The sequence below is a fragment of the Cebus imitator genome, unplaced genomic scaffold, assembly GCF_001604975.1.
Source record: "Cebus imitator isolate Cc_AM_T3 unplaced genomic scaffold, Cebus_imitator-1.0 Scaffold8, whole genome shotgun sequence".
NCBI classification, from domain to species: domain Eukaryota; kingdom Metazoa; phylum Chordata; class Mammalia; order Primates; family Cebidae; genus Cebus; species Cebus imitator.
The window spans coordinates 1,209,586-1,224,130 of NW_016107323.1; the positions used below are offsets into that span (position 1 = coordinate 1,209,586).

At 43.8% G+C, this 14,545-nt stretch overlaps 1 protein-coding gene and 1 non-coding gene across 8 annotated transcripts in view; both read right to left on the reverse strand.

The window, feature by feature from the left end:
• NFYB (nuclear transcription factor Y subunit beta) overlaps positions 1–10,537 on the reverse strand; it is a 20,279-nt gene extending 9,742 nt beyond the window's left edge. Inside the window, exons 1-5 of one of the 7 annotated variants that reach the window (XM_017540402.2) lie at positions 10,387–10,537; positions 7,718–7,802; positions 4,240–4,288; positions 4,054–4,142; positions 559–652 (exon numbers count right to left, since the gene is read on the reverse strand). In XM_017540402.2, coding sequence (XP_017395891.1) covers positions 559–652; positions 4,054–4,062 — 103 coding nt within the window. In that variant the 5' untranslated portion in view covers positions 4,063–4,142; positions 4,240–4,288; positions 7,718–7,802; positions 10,387–10,537. Of the gene's footprint in view, positions 1–558; positions 653–4,053; positions 4,143–4,239; positions 4,289–7,717; positions 7,803–9,628; positions 9,832–10,386 lie in introns of those variants that run through there. The other 6 variants (XM_017540418.2, XM_017540397.2, XM_017540411.2 and 3 more) reach the window with 6 other exon arrangements.
• Positions 10,538–13,964: 3,427 nt separating this feature from the next.
• LOC119473476 lies at positions 13,965–14,074 on the reverse strand. The gene has a single exon (XR_005202697.1). It is a non-coding gene; the product is annotated as a U6 spliceosomal RNA (small nuclear RNA).
• Between the last annotated feature and the right edge of the window lie 471 nt (positions 14,075–14,545).

A 14,545-nucleotide genomic window follows, 5' to 3' on the forward strand; every position in this document is an offset into this window, starting at 1 on the left:
TTTTGTAGAGATGGGGTTTCACCATGTTGTCCAGGCTGGTCTCAAACTTCTGAGCTCAAGTGGTCCTCACCTCGGCTTCCCAAACTACTGGGATTATAGGCATGAGCCACCACACCGAGCCAATACTGCCATTCTAATACCTGACATAGTTCAAAGTTAATATTGAATGAAACCCAAAAAATTGTAAATGGAAAAAATATAATAGCTAGAAATTTAACTCACCCTCTAAAGAATTATTTTAGTTACCCTATCAATAGATTACAAATTTCTCATTTTTAACATTTAAACAGGAAGTTGGTAACAAATTTTAAAAGAAACTATACACGTTTTAGAAAAGGTATATTTTTATAGTAAAAGTCCTTTCAAGGACTCACTCTTTTGAAGACTATTTCTAATAAAAAGAGCATGGTACTCCTTTTTAGACTTTCTCATTCAACCATGACACAAGATTGTAAATTTTCCTATAAAGACAAAAGTAACCTAGAATACCTTATTAATGAAATGTCCACTTTCTAACTTGTTTCAACTTGTGAATTTGGTTCTGTGGGGCTTGCTTACCATCATGAGGCTGTATAACATAATGACTTCCTCCAATATAGTCTGCAGAGATTCCTAGTTGAGAAGCATCTGTTGTAGAGCTGTCACCATCCATCTATGAGGAGAAAAACAGTTTTTCAAAACTTTTCAAAGTACTAACAAACGTCAGATTCAACACTTATAAACCGTTACAGGATGATGGGTCAATTACACTTTTCATAGCCTTGAACTTACTAAAAAAGAATTTATATTTCTTGTTTTTTAAATTAATTATTTTTTTTGAGACAGGGTGTCACTCTGTCACCCCGGCTGGAGTGCAGTGGCATGACTTCCCAGGTTCAACCTCCCAGGCTGAAGCAATCCTCCTACCTCAGCCTCCCAAGTAGCTGGGACTATAGGCATGCACCACCACAATTGGCCAAAATTTTTGTATTCTTAGTAGTAGAGATGGGGTTTCACTATGTTGCCCAGGCTGGTCTGGAACTCCTGGCCTCAAGCAATCTGCCTACCTGAGCCTCCCAAAATGCTGAGATTACAGGGATCAGCCACCACAAGCAGCCTGTGTTTCTTGATTTGGAAACTCTCCCACAATTTGCCCACAATTCAAGATTTCCCTATCCATCTTCCCTAAGTGATAAGCATAAGGCCAATAGGGACAAGGAAATGAATCTAAAGCATATGCCTCTTTCTTTTCAAGTGCACAATCTTCAAATCTGGTACACAGGCAACCATGACTTACAACCTAATTTATCCCTGGAATGATGATCAGCTTAGTAAAGCTGGACACAGTGTCATGCACCTCTAGCTCCAACTACTCAGGAACTGAGGTAGGAGGATTGAGCTCAAGAGTTCAAGACCAGCCTGGTCAATGTAGTGAGAACCTGTCTCTTAAAAAAAAATCAGTTTAAGTCATGAACTGGAATTCACCTGTACATATCACTTGCAGCTCTCCTGCTAAAGCCTGATTTTCCTTTTGCTCCTGCTGCAAATTTTCTTTGCTTTCTCATAGAAGTTCCAAAAGAGACAATGTCTCCATTCAAACTGTTACTTGGTATAAGAAGCATGGGGATTCCCTGCACAATTCTGTACCCAGGTAACCCAAAAGTACACCCATGTTTTGAATGAATCCATAAACTCTGATTGTAGTCAAAGGTTAATTTTCTCTCCCTCTGCCAAGTCAGGGCCAGGTGTTGTGGCTCATGTCTGTAATCCCAGCACTTTGGGAAGCCAAGGTGGGAGGATCACTTGAGCCCAGAAGTTCAGAATCAGCCTGGGCAACATGGTGAGACCCTGTCTCTAAAACGAAAATAAAAAAATTAGCCAGGCATGGTGCCATGTGCCTGCAGTCCCAGCTACTTGAAAGGCTAAGGTGGAAAGATCACTTGAACCTAGGAGACTGAGGCTGCAGTGAGCCATGATCACACCACTGCACTCCATCCTCAGTGACAGAGTGAGACCCTATCTCAAAAAAAGAGAGGGGATCAGGAAGATGTTAGATTTATGTATAAAGAGAGGAAAATTACATGTACAGACAAGAATAAGAGTTAAAATTCCTGTTTTTAAAAAGTCTGCTTAATAGCCAGGCGTGGTGGCAGGTGCCTGTAATCCCAGCTACTCGGGAGGCTGAGGTAGGAGAATCGCTTGAACCCAGGAGGCAGAGGTTGCAGTAAGCCCAGATCGCACCACTGCACTCCAGCCCAGGCCACAGTTCAAGACTCCATCTTAAAAAAAAAAAAAAAAAAGTCTGCTTAATTAAGTTTGCTGAGAGCTAAAAGAATTCCAAGAGGGAAAGTCTGGAAAAGAGGAAATCATAAGCCCTGAACTCACTCCATTCAATTTCACCAACATGGCAGATCCTAGAAGGCTTTCTGTTTTGCAAATATTACTACTCAAAATATCTGTGAGTGAAAAAATTTAAATGCATGATCTGAATAAAAAGTATAGCAAAAATCAAGTGTAATTCATATGTACTTTCAGGCTGAACAAAGAAGAGAAATTTGATCCTTCATTAAGGCCCAGGAGCCAGTATAAATTTAATGTTATTCATTGCAAAATTTTAGTCCTTGTAAAACACATGTCTTCTCCATCTCTGTTGGATTTTTATTTAATATTAAAATACTGGACTAGTTTCCGGGTTTTCAAAAACATGGCATTTCTTTCATGTATCTACTGATTGTGATGCTAATATAACTGTAGATAGAGATACATTTCTGTAATTTATATAGTTGTTTTAAGGGGGTAGAAAATGGAATTCACAGATCTTTAATAATCTGTGAACATAGGGTACCTATTTATTGATACTTTTTAGTGGCCTCTAAGAAGTAAACGACAAAGTCAGTGACCTGATTCTGACTCTCCTACTGATCCCCTGAAAATAAGCATCTCTGCCAATTAAATGTATTTCCATATAAAATGGAAATAACAATACCACCCTCCCCATCTTAAACTAACACAAATGAATGTGAAACACTGCCCAAAAATCAAATGCTATTTTGATCCTAAAATGCTAACATACTAGGACAGTATCCTTTAATGGACATGATGATGGATTTATTACAGCCATAAAAAAATGATCAATTAATGATAGCTGTGAGTTGACCAGCTTTTACAATAACCTAAGGAAGATCAAGGTGCAAAAGACAGGACCAAAGTGGTTGTTTCAGAACCTACAATTGGAAACAAAGCTTTGGTTGGGGGTGGGGAGGGCAGGTGGTGGGGTAGGAAGAATAACAGAAATTCTTTCCTAAGTGATGTCTACATGATAACATAATTAGCTGATGAGCAAGACACTGTTCAAATAACCAAGCGCATCTGGGAGATGAATTAACTTAGAAATATAACACAAAAAAAAGTATTAAAGACAAAAAGTTTAAATCATATTATCTTGTCAGGCACTGGAATGAGCAACAAGATTATCATCTGGACTAACAGCATTAGCCTCTCTAAATCGCAGTCTTCTAAAAGCGAAGATAAAAGTATTTCCTAGAGTTGTCGGAATTAAATAAAGACTAGAAAGCCGCTAGAGACAGTGTTTGGCACGTAGTGTACCCCACAGACATTAGCTCTCATCCTCCCTCCTTTGAAGAGAAGCCGCACATCATCTGCTAAACTCTGTATGTCTTCAGTTCCGCAAGTTGTAGCTCTATCATTTCACACCTTCTGTCTTCCTTTCCTCTATCTTTCTACCATTAAAATCCTGCCCCAGACTTTAATCCCAGTGTTCTCTATTCTCCTTGAATCTTTGTTTTATCCCTTACTGCAATTCAAAAACAAATATTCTGTTCTTTAAAGCTCTATGGCACTTAGTATCTTGCACTCAATAAGTCAGCCTAATCTTTGATGCTTAGAATATGCTAGCCATTCTCCTACATATAAGAATGATGGAAAAAAACTTGCTGGATGCATCCCAAAGGTTTTTCCTAGGTCTAAAACAGCCTATAAAAATTTATAAAACAGACTGTAGATTGTCAGTAAGGCAGTCAACAAATATTTACTGAGTGAGTGCTTAGTATTTACCAGGTCCATGCTATGTGCTGGTCACATAGCTTTCAACAACAGACAAGGTCTCTGTCCTAAGCATGCAGGGAAGACAAATGTTACATAACCTGGGAGGCAGGGTGAGGAGCAGAGCGAAGCCTATTAGTCCTTCCAGGACACAGGCTCTGGAATCGAATCACCTAGTTTGAATTCCCTGCCACTTACCATGAGACCTTGAATAAGCTGGGTGAGAAGACTTAACCTCCCAGTGCTCCTGTACAGGTTAGGAGATAATCCATGTAAAGACAGCACAGTACATGGGCATACTAAATAAGTATTACATATAGCTATTAAAATAATTACAAATAATTGCTAGTGCCAACTGCTAAGAAAAACAAAGACATTTTGTTATGTGCTATGTGAGCTTACTCTAAAAGGGACCTCACTTATCTAAGGGGTCAAGAAAGGCTATCTTAGGAAATGACATTGAAAATGAGACTGAAAGATGAATAGAAATCAGTCAGGCAAAAAGAAAGGTGGGAAACAAATGTTCCAGGCAGAGAAAACCAAGAAATACTGTACTGGTGGACTGGAATGAGCTAAGGAGGGGCTAGATCAAGCAGTGTCCTGTGGACAAGAGGAAATCAAAAAAGAGTTTTAAGCAGAAAAGCACAAATCACAGTTGTATTTTAAAAGATCCCTCTGGCTATATAGTTCAGTACAGAAACCAACCTGGAGGGGATCACGAAAAGGCACAGAAGACCAGTGAGGACTATAATGCTGCAGTTAAGGCATGACTTCAGGCAAGATAATGATCATTTTAGCATCAGATCCAGGCGAGAGCGATGGAGCTCAAGAGAAGCACAACTACTAGACAGCTGTTTAGTAGGTGACTGGTGACTGACTGATAGAGCTACAGGAAGACCAAGCATAATGAATGATGGGATTCTTGCAGCTGGAGAGACAGACAGCTGTCACTGCAGAGAATGGGAGAGGAAAGGGAGGGCAGTGCTGGACAGCACAGAGCCTACCTGAAGCTAATGACTGAATTTACAGTGGTACATGCCAATATGTCCAGTGTGACACCTGAAAGGCCTGATATGAGAATACTAAAGCGAAAATGTTTGATTTCATCTGGGTGACAAGGCTGGAAGAGCATAGCATGTAGGATAATGACAAGGGGACAATGATGAATCATTAGACCTAAGGGAACTGATAAATATGGACAAATAAATTCATTTTAATGACTATTCTAATCATTTAGTCAAACTGACAGAATTATTCTTGAAAATATTACGTGAAATAAACAGGTAGCGGGCTAATAAATCTTTATTCTTTTTGATGTAGCCATATTTAAACTATGCTAATAACGTGTTCCACAAACAAATACTGCCCTCTTTAATGTTTACATTTATTGAACACTTTCTAAATAGCTCATGCAATGTTCACAAGCCTGTGACGCAGGTGAGAAAACTGAGGTACAGGAGGCTAATGATTTGCCCGAGGTGACACAGAAAATGGGGCTGAAATCCAGGGCCTCAGGTGCCAAGTACTCTCTACAGCATTCCTGCCTGGTAGTTTTTCATGGAGTCCTTACACGTACTTCTTTAATCTGTCCCCTTTAAATTCTAAGGCTATTGATTATACATGGAAAACATTGAAATTAGCTTCTCAAACCAGAATGGTGTTTGTGAGATGGTTAAGAAGCATGCTCTGGACTGTGGTGAGGATCACGGCTCTTAGGAACAATTTTGTGGGTTTGAAGCTTGGCTCCCCATTTATGAGCTCTGTTTGTGTGTTCAGCTTCCCCATTTTTAAAGTGATGCTGCCATGAGGAAGCTATTGTATAAAAAGTACTTAGCAAAGTACAAGATACATAGTGAGAACTCAACAAATGTAATCTAGTATTAGTATTGTCCCTTCAAATACAGTTCTCATCATCCTTCCAGGCAGAGATTCCTCTCTCTTTTAATTTACCCTTTTACCTGTTTTCTGGATTACATTCCTTTTCTCTCTCTGACGATAAGAAATTATACAGATTCCTCTTCTCTCATGTATCTTCAGTCCAGCTCCTTCACTCTTCCTTAAACATGCTTAGTCTCCCTCATTAAGCACATGGAAGTCACAGAGATATATAAAACCTTAATTCTGCCCCATACCCTTGCCTAGCTACCATTCTTTCCCTGACAGTCGTTAGATACCTCTTCATTCCTATTTAAACTCCTGAACATGTACTTTTTAACCCCAACCCAGAATGAAAGCACTCTTAAAAGCTGCCAGTGATCTTGTCCTCATCCTACTTAACTGTTCTTTGTAGTGCTGGCTACTGCCAGCCACACATTTATGCCTGGAATTCTCTCCTACTCTAATTTCCAAAGCAATATTCTTTCCTCCCACCCCGTTAGTTTCACCCAAGGTTATCCTTCTCTTTCTTCCCGTATTTTCTTAATGAACTCACTAAATATCACTTCTATGCTCATAAATTTCAAACCTACAACCAATATCCTGCTTGCCACTCAAGCAACCCATGCCTATAGAGCATGTCTAATATCCCATCACTGCAAATTTAAGATATTGAGAAATGAAACTCACCTTCCTCCATCCCCTGGAAGGGGGCAAGGAGGGAGATTTCCGTTTCCACTACCGCAATTCTACTAAGAATACCAGCCTTTCACTCTGCCCAGCTAAATATACCAGCATCATCTCAGGTTCTTCCATCTCCTTCAAGCTTTACCTCATCTATTACCTCGTAAAAAATGTCTCCTAGATATGCTTTCCTTTTCCTATTTCCACTGGATTATTACCCAGCCCATCTAAACATATTGTTATAAGACAAATCTCACATCACCACTTGTGTAGCTATTGAACCTATTCTCAAAGTTTCCTAAAGGCCCCCATGTGAAATCCAAACCTCATTTTCATGACTTCACATGAGCAGATCGAATATTTAACCTAATCAAACTTGTTTCCTACTCTTCTCTATCTTCATGGTTAATAAAAAATCTTTGTGCTAGAATGTGCTTTATTTAGGGATCACCAAGTGCATTTCTTTCATTTTAGGAGTGAAGCAACCATGGCTCAAAGAAGCTGTGACATGCCCAAGGTTACAGATAGGGTAGCACATCCAGAATTACATATCCAGAGGTGTCAAGTGCTTTCTCTTTCCTACATTATCCTTTGAAATCTGCCCTGGACCATGCATCTCTACTTCCGACCCCCTAAACTTAAGTTACTCATTTCTGCCACCAGGCATTTGCTTTTGGTGAGACTCTTCACCTATCCATTCCCATCCTCTACTTTAAGGCTCAGTTCAAGGTCTGCAGGATCCCTCTGATATTTCCCAATACCCAGGCCCACCACGGGCGCCTCTCTCCTTCCCACATCGACTGCACTTAAGAGTTAACATTTTCCATTCAAGGCATAACTGTCCCCTAAGTATTCAATTAATTGGCTAAATAGACAGCCCCTTAACAGCTGGGACAAACACCCTGCAGCCTCAACAGCACTTAGGAGCCCAAGGGAAATAATACAAGCAAGAACATGAAAGTAAGGAAGCAACAGGAATTGAGTAGAGGTACTGTCTGTCTAGACCTGAAATGCTTTCATTCTATCAGGCATCTCCAGTATAAATCAGTTATAATTTTATTTCCAACCAATTACTGTTCAAATCTAATTAACAACCAAAATGGTAAAATATACTTACTGTCATGAAATACTATCAGAACCGTGTTGTCAGTGGTGTTGAAGAACACCTGTCTAAAAAGGTGTCTAATCTTTGCTATTTCAACCTAAAAGATAAACATCTATTAGGACCTAACATCTATTAGTAGTAAAAACATATCAAATATATCACCTACAGGTTTTCTCATAAAATTAAAGAGGCATGTATAATTTGTCTACTATTCTTAATCAGTGGAGTGCATGTTATAAAATAGTATTAAAAGGCATCCAGTAAATGTTTGTTGAATTGAAATACTTATTTTGAAGAACTTACAAGTTAATTCCATGGAGAGAGGAGAAAATGAATTTTCCAACATAACCCTGAATTTAGTCACAGTCATCATAAACATTCATTACAATACACCAAATAGGAACCAAATTATGTAAGATGCAAGAGACCAAAAATTATACATCTAAATTACTTTAACACCCAAGACACAAACACATCCCTTAATAACTTAATTTTTTGGTGATGATTTTCTTCAATGTTTCAGAGTAACATTTAGACATTCTATAGCTCAAGAGGAGGAAAAAATTATCTCAGAATATAATGCTTTTCAATTAAGAATCTCAGATTACACTGTAATGAAGATACATTCTGCACTGAGAAGACATCAAAAAAGCAACACAATCAAGGCCCTTATTTATAATTTTGAAGCACCACCATTTTTGACTAAAATTGCATCCAAATAGCACTTCAGTCTCACTATAATGCATAAATAGCTGAATAAATTAGTATCAACTGCAATGTTACAACTTGCATTTCTCATTTGCTCCATTCTCTTTTTCAAATTAAACAATTAAATGGGGGAGGGGTAGGATGCCAAAACAAAAATACATCCTTTCAGTGTTAATTTTAAAGGGAGAAGATATACTGATACACATCCCAGCATGAAATCTAGCAAATAGCAGGAAAAAACGGTAGCCACTGGATTGAATGTTTTAAATGCCACTAAAAGAGTCCAGGCAGCAAAGACTGCTTGACATTTGTTATAATATTAAAAGTAATTTCTAATTTCTTTTCAAATATTAATAGTATCCTCTAACCCCAAAACTGCTCACAAAAGTCCTTCCTTGTAACGAGAAATGTTGTTTCTTTAAGGGTGTCTTTGTAAAAATAAGCCCTCAGAACACTTAAAATATGGGAACTATATTTATATATTTTGCTTGGAATGGGGGAGGGGGGTGTGGGAAGGGGAGTCACACCACACTCACTCACCCAAATAGTTGATTCAATATATATTTAGACTCAGTACATTAAAGAAAAATACTGTCACCTCATATGGTACATATTTTCTTAAGGGCAGGTTATGATATATGTAAAAGCTCTAGGGAATGCATACATCTGTTTAATGTTTGAAGAAATGCAAATTTGTATCCAAGAAAAGCAGTAGTCCCTTCCTCCACCCTCTATTCTTTGGCATCAACAACCAGAGTTTTGCATCAATATACAGTAATCCTTAAATTAAGCTACAAGAGCAGTGCAGGGAAGGAATAATTGCCTTTTAAGGAATTTTGGTTAAACTTCCAATACTTTACAAATAAAACCCCCACTGACTAGTGCCACTGATATTGATCCGTTTACTTTCATCACTTTATGTTGCTGATTAGTTTACATCCTAAGAGAGCTGAAACCACATCAGTGATTTTGTGGCACGAACCACGGAACTATGGGGTCCATGCGGGTTAGTGAGATGCCATTTTTTTTTAAAGGTCGCAGGCTACCTAACCTTGTTTAAATTATCCTGTTAGAGTACTTTGGGCGAGATTATCATTTGTGGGTGCTCTGTAATTCTTTGTTCTCTAAGACTACCGTTAATTAAGGCCCTGCATATCCTCCCGCCTCCCAACACCGATTAAAACCTTAGTCCAATCCGAAAGGCTTCCTTCCCACCTTCGGGGCAAGTCCAGGGACCGCAAGCCGCCAGATGGCTGCATTCTTTACGCGCAAACCAGACTGCGGGGAAGCCAAAGCCATGCCTTCCTCCCCACGCAGGTGCCCGGGTGGCCCCGGCCCCACGGCCCGGTCCGGTCGAGCTGTCAGCCCAGCGAGTGCCGGGAGACCGCACCCGGCGCGCATCCCCCGACTCGCCAGGCCGCCCCGGCCCCGCGCCCAAAGCCTGCCTCCCGCCCGCCGCGCGGCCCCCGTGGTGTGCGGGCAGACAAAGCGCGGGGCCCCGCCACAGCCCCGCGGGAGGGAGGGGGGCGCCCCCGGGGACCCGCGCGGCGACCGGGGCTACGGGGCCAGGGCTACAGGGCTAGGGGGCTCGCACAAAATGGAGCCGGCCCGGGACGCCGCCGAGAGCGGGGTCCCGACGCAGCCCCGCGGCCCCTTCTCGGTCCCGGGCCCGGAGCTCAACGGCGGAGAGCTGGAGGCGGCCTGGCCCGCGTCCCGCCGCTCCTCAGCCCGGCGCACAAAGAGCAGAGCCGCGCCGCGGCCCCGCGCCCGCTCCCCGGCCCGCTGCGAGAACGGCCTTGCAGGCGCGGGCCCCGGCCCCGGCCCCGGCCCGGGCGGGAGGGCGGGCGGGAGGCGAGTGCCCCCGGCCGCGGCGGCGTTGGCGGCGGGGACGGCGCCGGGAGGAGACGGACATTTCATTCGAGCTAAAGTGGAGTCGGTTTAGGAGCGATCATTGGCCGAAGCGAGACACAAACCTCCAATGCAGCCCTGGTTGGCTCCCGTCTCCAATCGGCTGTTTGGTTGGACAGAAAATGGCTGCGAAGGAACCAGTCCCAGCGCGGAGCTCCGCTTCCAGGACTCGGCCTCCCCTCCCTCCGCCGCGGGCCGCTTCCCTCGGCGCGACACCCTCCCTCCGCGCCGCCCGCGCGCCCGCCCGCCGCAGCCCCGCCCCGTCACGCCCCCTGCCCCGCCCCGCGCGCCCGCGAGGCAGCCGCGCCGCTCCCTACGCCGCGTCGCTCCTTACCCCGCTCCTCGTGGCGCTGGGGCTTCTAGGGCCCGGCCCTGGTGCGCTGTTCGGGTCTAGGCGGGCCTTCTTCCCGATGCTAACCCGGGCCTATGCGAAGCGGGATCTGTCGGGCCTCCCTCTCTTTGTCACCGCTTTCCTCCCCACGTGGAGGTGTCTCCGCCACCCGAGCTCAGCCTACCGGCGCCTGGATTTTTAAGAAGGGAAAACCAAGGACAGAAGCTGCCCCCTAGGACGAAGCGCCCGGGCCACCGGGAGGGTCTGAACGGCGGGGACCTCCTGGAGCGCCTTCAGCGCCTCCTGTTTTCTTTCTTTGGGTCCCTGTTACGGTCGCCAGATGCGCATCGCTCCCTGACATTTGGTCCCTGAGCTTGGGTGTTTGTTTTCATATTTCATCTAAAGATGCAGACCCCTGCTCAGTCTAGCCAGCCTTCACCCTGAATCTTGAACTTAAGATGCTGCATTTTCCACCCGCCCCCGCCCCTCTAGCAGTTGCAAATTGACAAGCGGCTTTTCCCAACCAGATGACATTTTGGCTGCAAGAATCCGCAGCCGGTTCTTCCCTCTGTGCAGCCAAGCTCCTTCGCTCTCTTTCCCTGACTGCAGTCCCGGGTCCAGCTTCGCTCAGCAGTGACCATCCCAGAGGTGGGTAATCCAACACCACTCACTGCAACTGGAGCTGGGGGTAGCGTGCTGTCTACTTCCACTAACCGAGTGACCTGGGTCACATTAAACTCTCCAGCATTGATCATATAAAAATACAGAGAGGTTTTTTTTATAGAGTTCCCACTGTTTCTCAGGGTGTTTAAACATTTCTGGGGCAAGTATGGAAGAAAGGACAGATGAAAGCCCCAAATCGTGACAAGAGGAGTAAGTAGCAATGCCACTGTAGTATCTGACAACCTGACTTGAATTCCAGCTCCCCTTCTTACTGGCTTGTGATCTTGGCCAAATCTTTGCTTCTCAGGGTTGTTTGGGATCATGTATGCATAGAAAGCCCTTTAAAAAAAAAAGTTACCCTAAGATCTTTATATAACATGAATTTCTTCAGTCTCCATCAAACATTTAAAAACTTATAGGCCGGGCGTCATGGCTCACACCTGTAATCCCAACACTTTGGGAGGCTGAGGCAAGTGGATCACTGGAGTCAGGAGTTCAAGACCAGCCTGGCCAACATGGTGAAACCCGATATCTACTAAAAATACAAAAGAAGCCAGGCGTGCTGGTGCATGCCTGTAATCTCAGCTACTCAGGAGGCTGAGGCAGGAGAATTGCTTGAACCCAGGAGGCAGAGGTTGCAGTGAGCCAAGATTGCACCATTGCACTCCAGCCTGGGCAAAAAAAGAGTGAAACTCCGTCTCAAAAACTGTTATTAAAAAAAAGGAGTAAAATTGGCCTGAGTTTAATTTCTCCCTTTCTCCATTATTACCCATAAAATGGAGATTTAGGAGTGAAATGATGTGTTCAAAGGCAGGAAATATAAAAACACAAGTAATAGAATTGGGAGAAGGATGACTAATTCTTCACCCAGTTCTGGATGGTGAGCCAAAAGATGTGAAGATGACTACTTTACTGAGTTAATAGTTTATCATTTCAGTACTGTGGATCTAAACTGCATGCTTAATTCAAATTCCATGATAAGGTAATATCAGCTCCTACCATTCTACAGGCATTGTGCTAGGAGCCCAAGGGCTACAAAGGTGAATGAAGCACTCCCCTTACCCTGGAAAGCCAGAACTCTAGGAGAGATGGGACCCGACCACATCCCCTCCACAGTTGAATCCTAGGTCATCCTGCCTTGACAACCTGTGTTCTCTGTGTCTTCAGTATCTATTTCAGGAAGCCCTCAATAAACGTTAACCATTTTTCTGATGACTTGGTGAAAGAGGTAGGCCAGGATCATAATTTAGTCTTGGAAAAAACACTGCAGCTAAGCTAGTCTTTGCATTAAAGATCAGAGACAGGCAATTGAGTCTTTATTTCCAGTCTGTACAGCACAGCTGCCAGTTAATTTATATCGCTATTTATCTAAGCATCATAATTCAGCAAACAATGAAACAGAATCCCTGGCCTGATGAAAACTTCAGTTAGATTTTACTTCATCACTTCAATGAGACCTGGTAAAATTCCCATGCAGACAGTGTCTGGTATTAGCTCTACTTCCACCTTCCAGATTCTTCTCTGGCTCCACTCTTAATCTGCTCTATGCACTGAAGCCTGGAAGGATCTGGCTTCAGCTTCCCTCTCCCACCCGGCTTGTGGCTCTTCTTCAACCCCAACCTCACCACCCTTTAGACCCAATGGCCTGTGCATTGCTCCTTACACGCACACCAGCCTTAAGATCCTCACTGGCTCCTTTTCATCACTGAGGTCTTGCCTCTTCAAGGAGGGACTTCCCTCACCCCTTCTTCTTAAGTAGCCCCACTGAGTTACTCTCTGTCCTGTCATCTGGCTGTATTATTCTATGTAAAAGTAAATATGATTATGTTTACTCCAATGCACTTAGCCTAACTGGATTATCTTATTTATTTGTTGGTTAAAAATATGTATACCTAAAATGGAAACAGGCCAAGCTCAGTGGCTCACGCCTGTAATCCTTGCATTTTGGGAGGCTGAGGAGGGCGGACTGCTTCAGCTCAGGAGTTTGAGGCCAATCTGGCCAACATGGTGAAACCCTGTCTCTACAGAAAATACAAAACTTAGCTGGGTGTGGTGGTGCACACCAGTAGTCCCAGCTACTCAGGAGGCTGAGGTGGGAGAATGGCTTGAACCCGGGAGGTGGAGGCTTCAGTGAGCCAAGATTGTGTCACTGCGCTCCAGCCTGAGTGACAGAACGAGACTTTTTCAAAAAAAAAAAAAAAAAAAAGGAAACACTTCTCATTGCCCACACTACTACCAACGTGGTTCAAGTCACATCTCCTGATAGCATTTAGATGTCCTGCCCAAATCTCATGTTGAAATGTAATCCCCAGTGTTGGAGGTGGTGCCTGGTGGGAGATGATTGTATCTTGGGGGTAGCTTTCTCATAAATGGTTGACCACCATTCCCTGGATGCTGTCCTTGAGCTAATGAGTTCTCTCGGGATCTTGGTGGTTTAAAAGTGTGTGGCACCTCCCCCTCTCCCTCTTGCTCCTGATTTCGCCCTGTGAAGTGCCTGCTCCCACTCTGCCTTCCACCATGATTGGAAGCTTCCTGAGGCCTCCCCAGGAGCAGATGCCAGCCTTATGCTTCCTGTACAGCCTGTAGAACTGTGAGCCAATGAAACCTCTTTTTGTATAAATTACCTAGTCTCGGGTGATTCTTTTATTAAAACATATAGAACGCTTCACAAATTTGTGTGTCATCCTTGCACAGGGGCCATGCTAATCTCCTCTGTATCATTCCAATTTTAATATATATGCAAGAACAGCCTAATACATCTCTCGTGAGGGTGACTGCAGTGACTTGTCTCCCCTCTTCCACTCTGATACACACAGCCAGGATTTCAGATCCTCTGAAAATATAAGTCAAATCCTGCCACTCCACTGCTCAAAAATTTCCGATTAACTCCTTATTTGCCTCAAAGTAAAAGACAAAGACTTGGCTGGGCCCGGTGGCTCACGCCTGTAATCCCAGCACTTTGGGAAGCTGAGGCGGGTGGATGACGAGGTCAAGAGATTGAGACTATCCTGGCCAACATGGTGAAACCCCGTCTCTACTAAAAATACAAAAATTAGCAGGGCGTGGTGGCTCGTGCCTGTAGTCCCAGCTACTCAGGAAGCTGAGGCAGGAGAATTGCTTGAACCCGGGAGGCGGAGGTTGCGGTGAGCCGAGATCGCGCCACTGCACTCCAGCCTGGTGCCTGGTGACGGAATGAGACTCAAAAAAAAAAACCCACAAAGTCTTTCCAG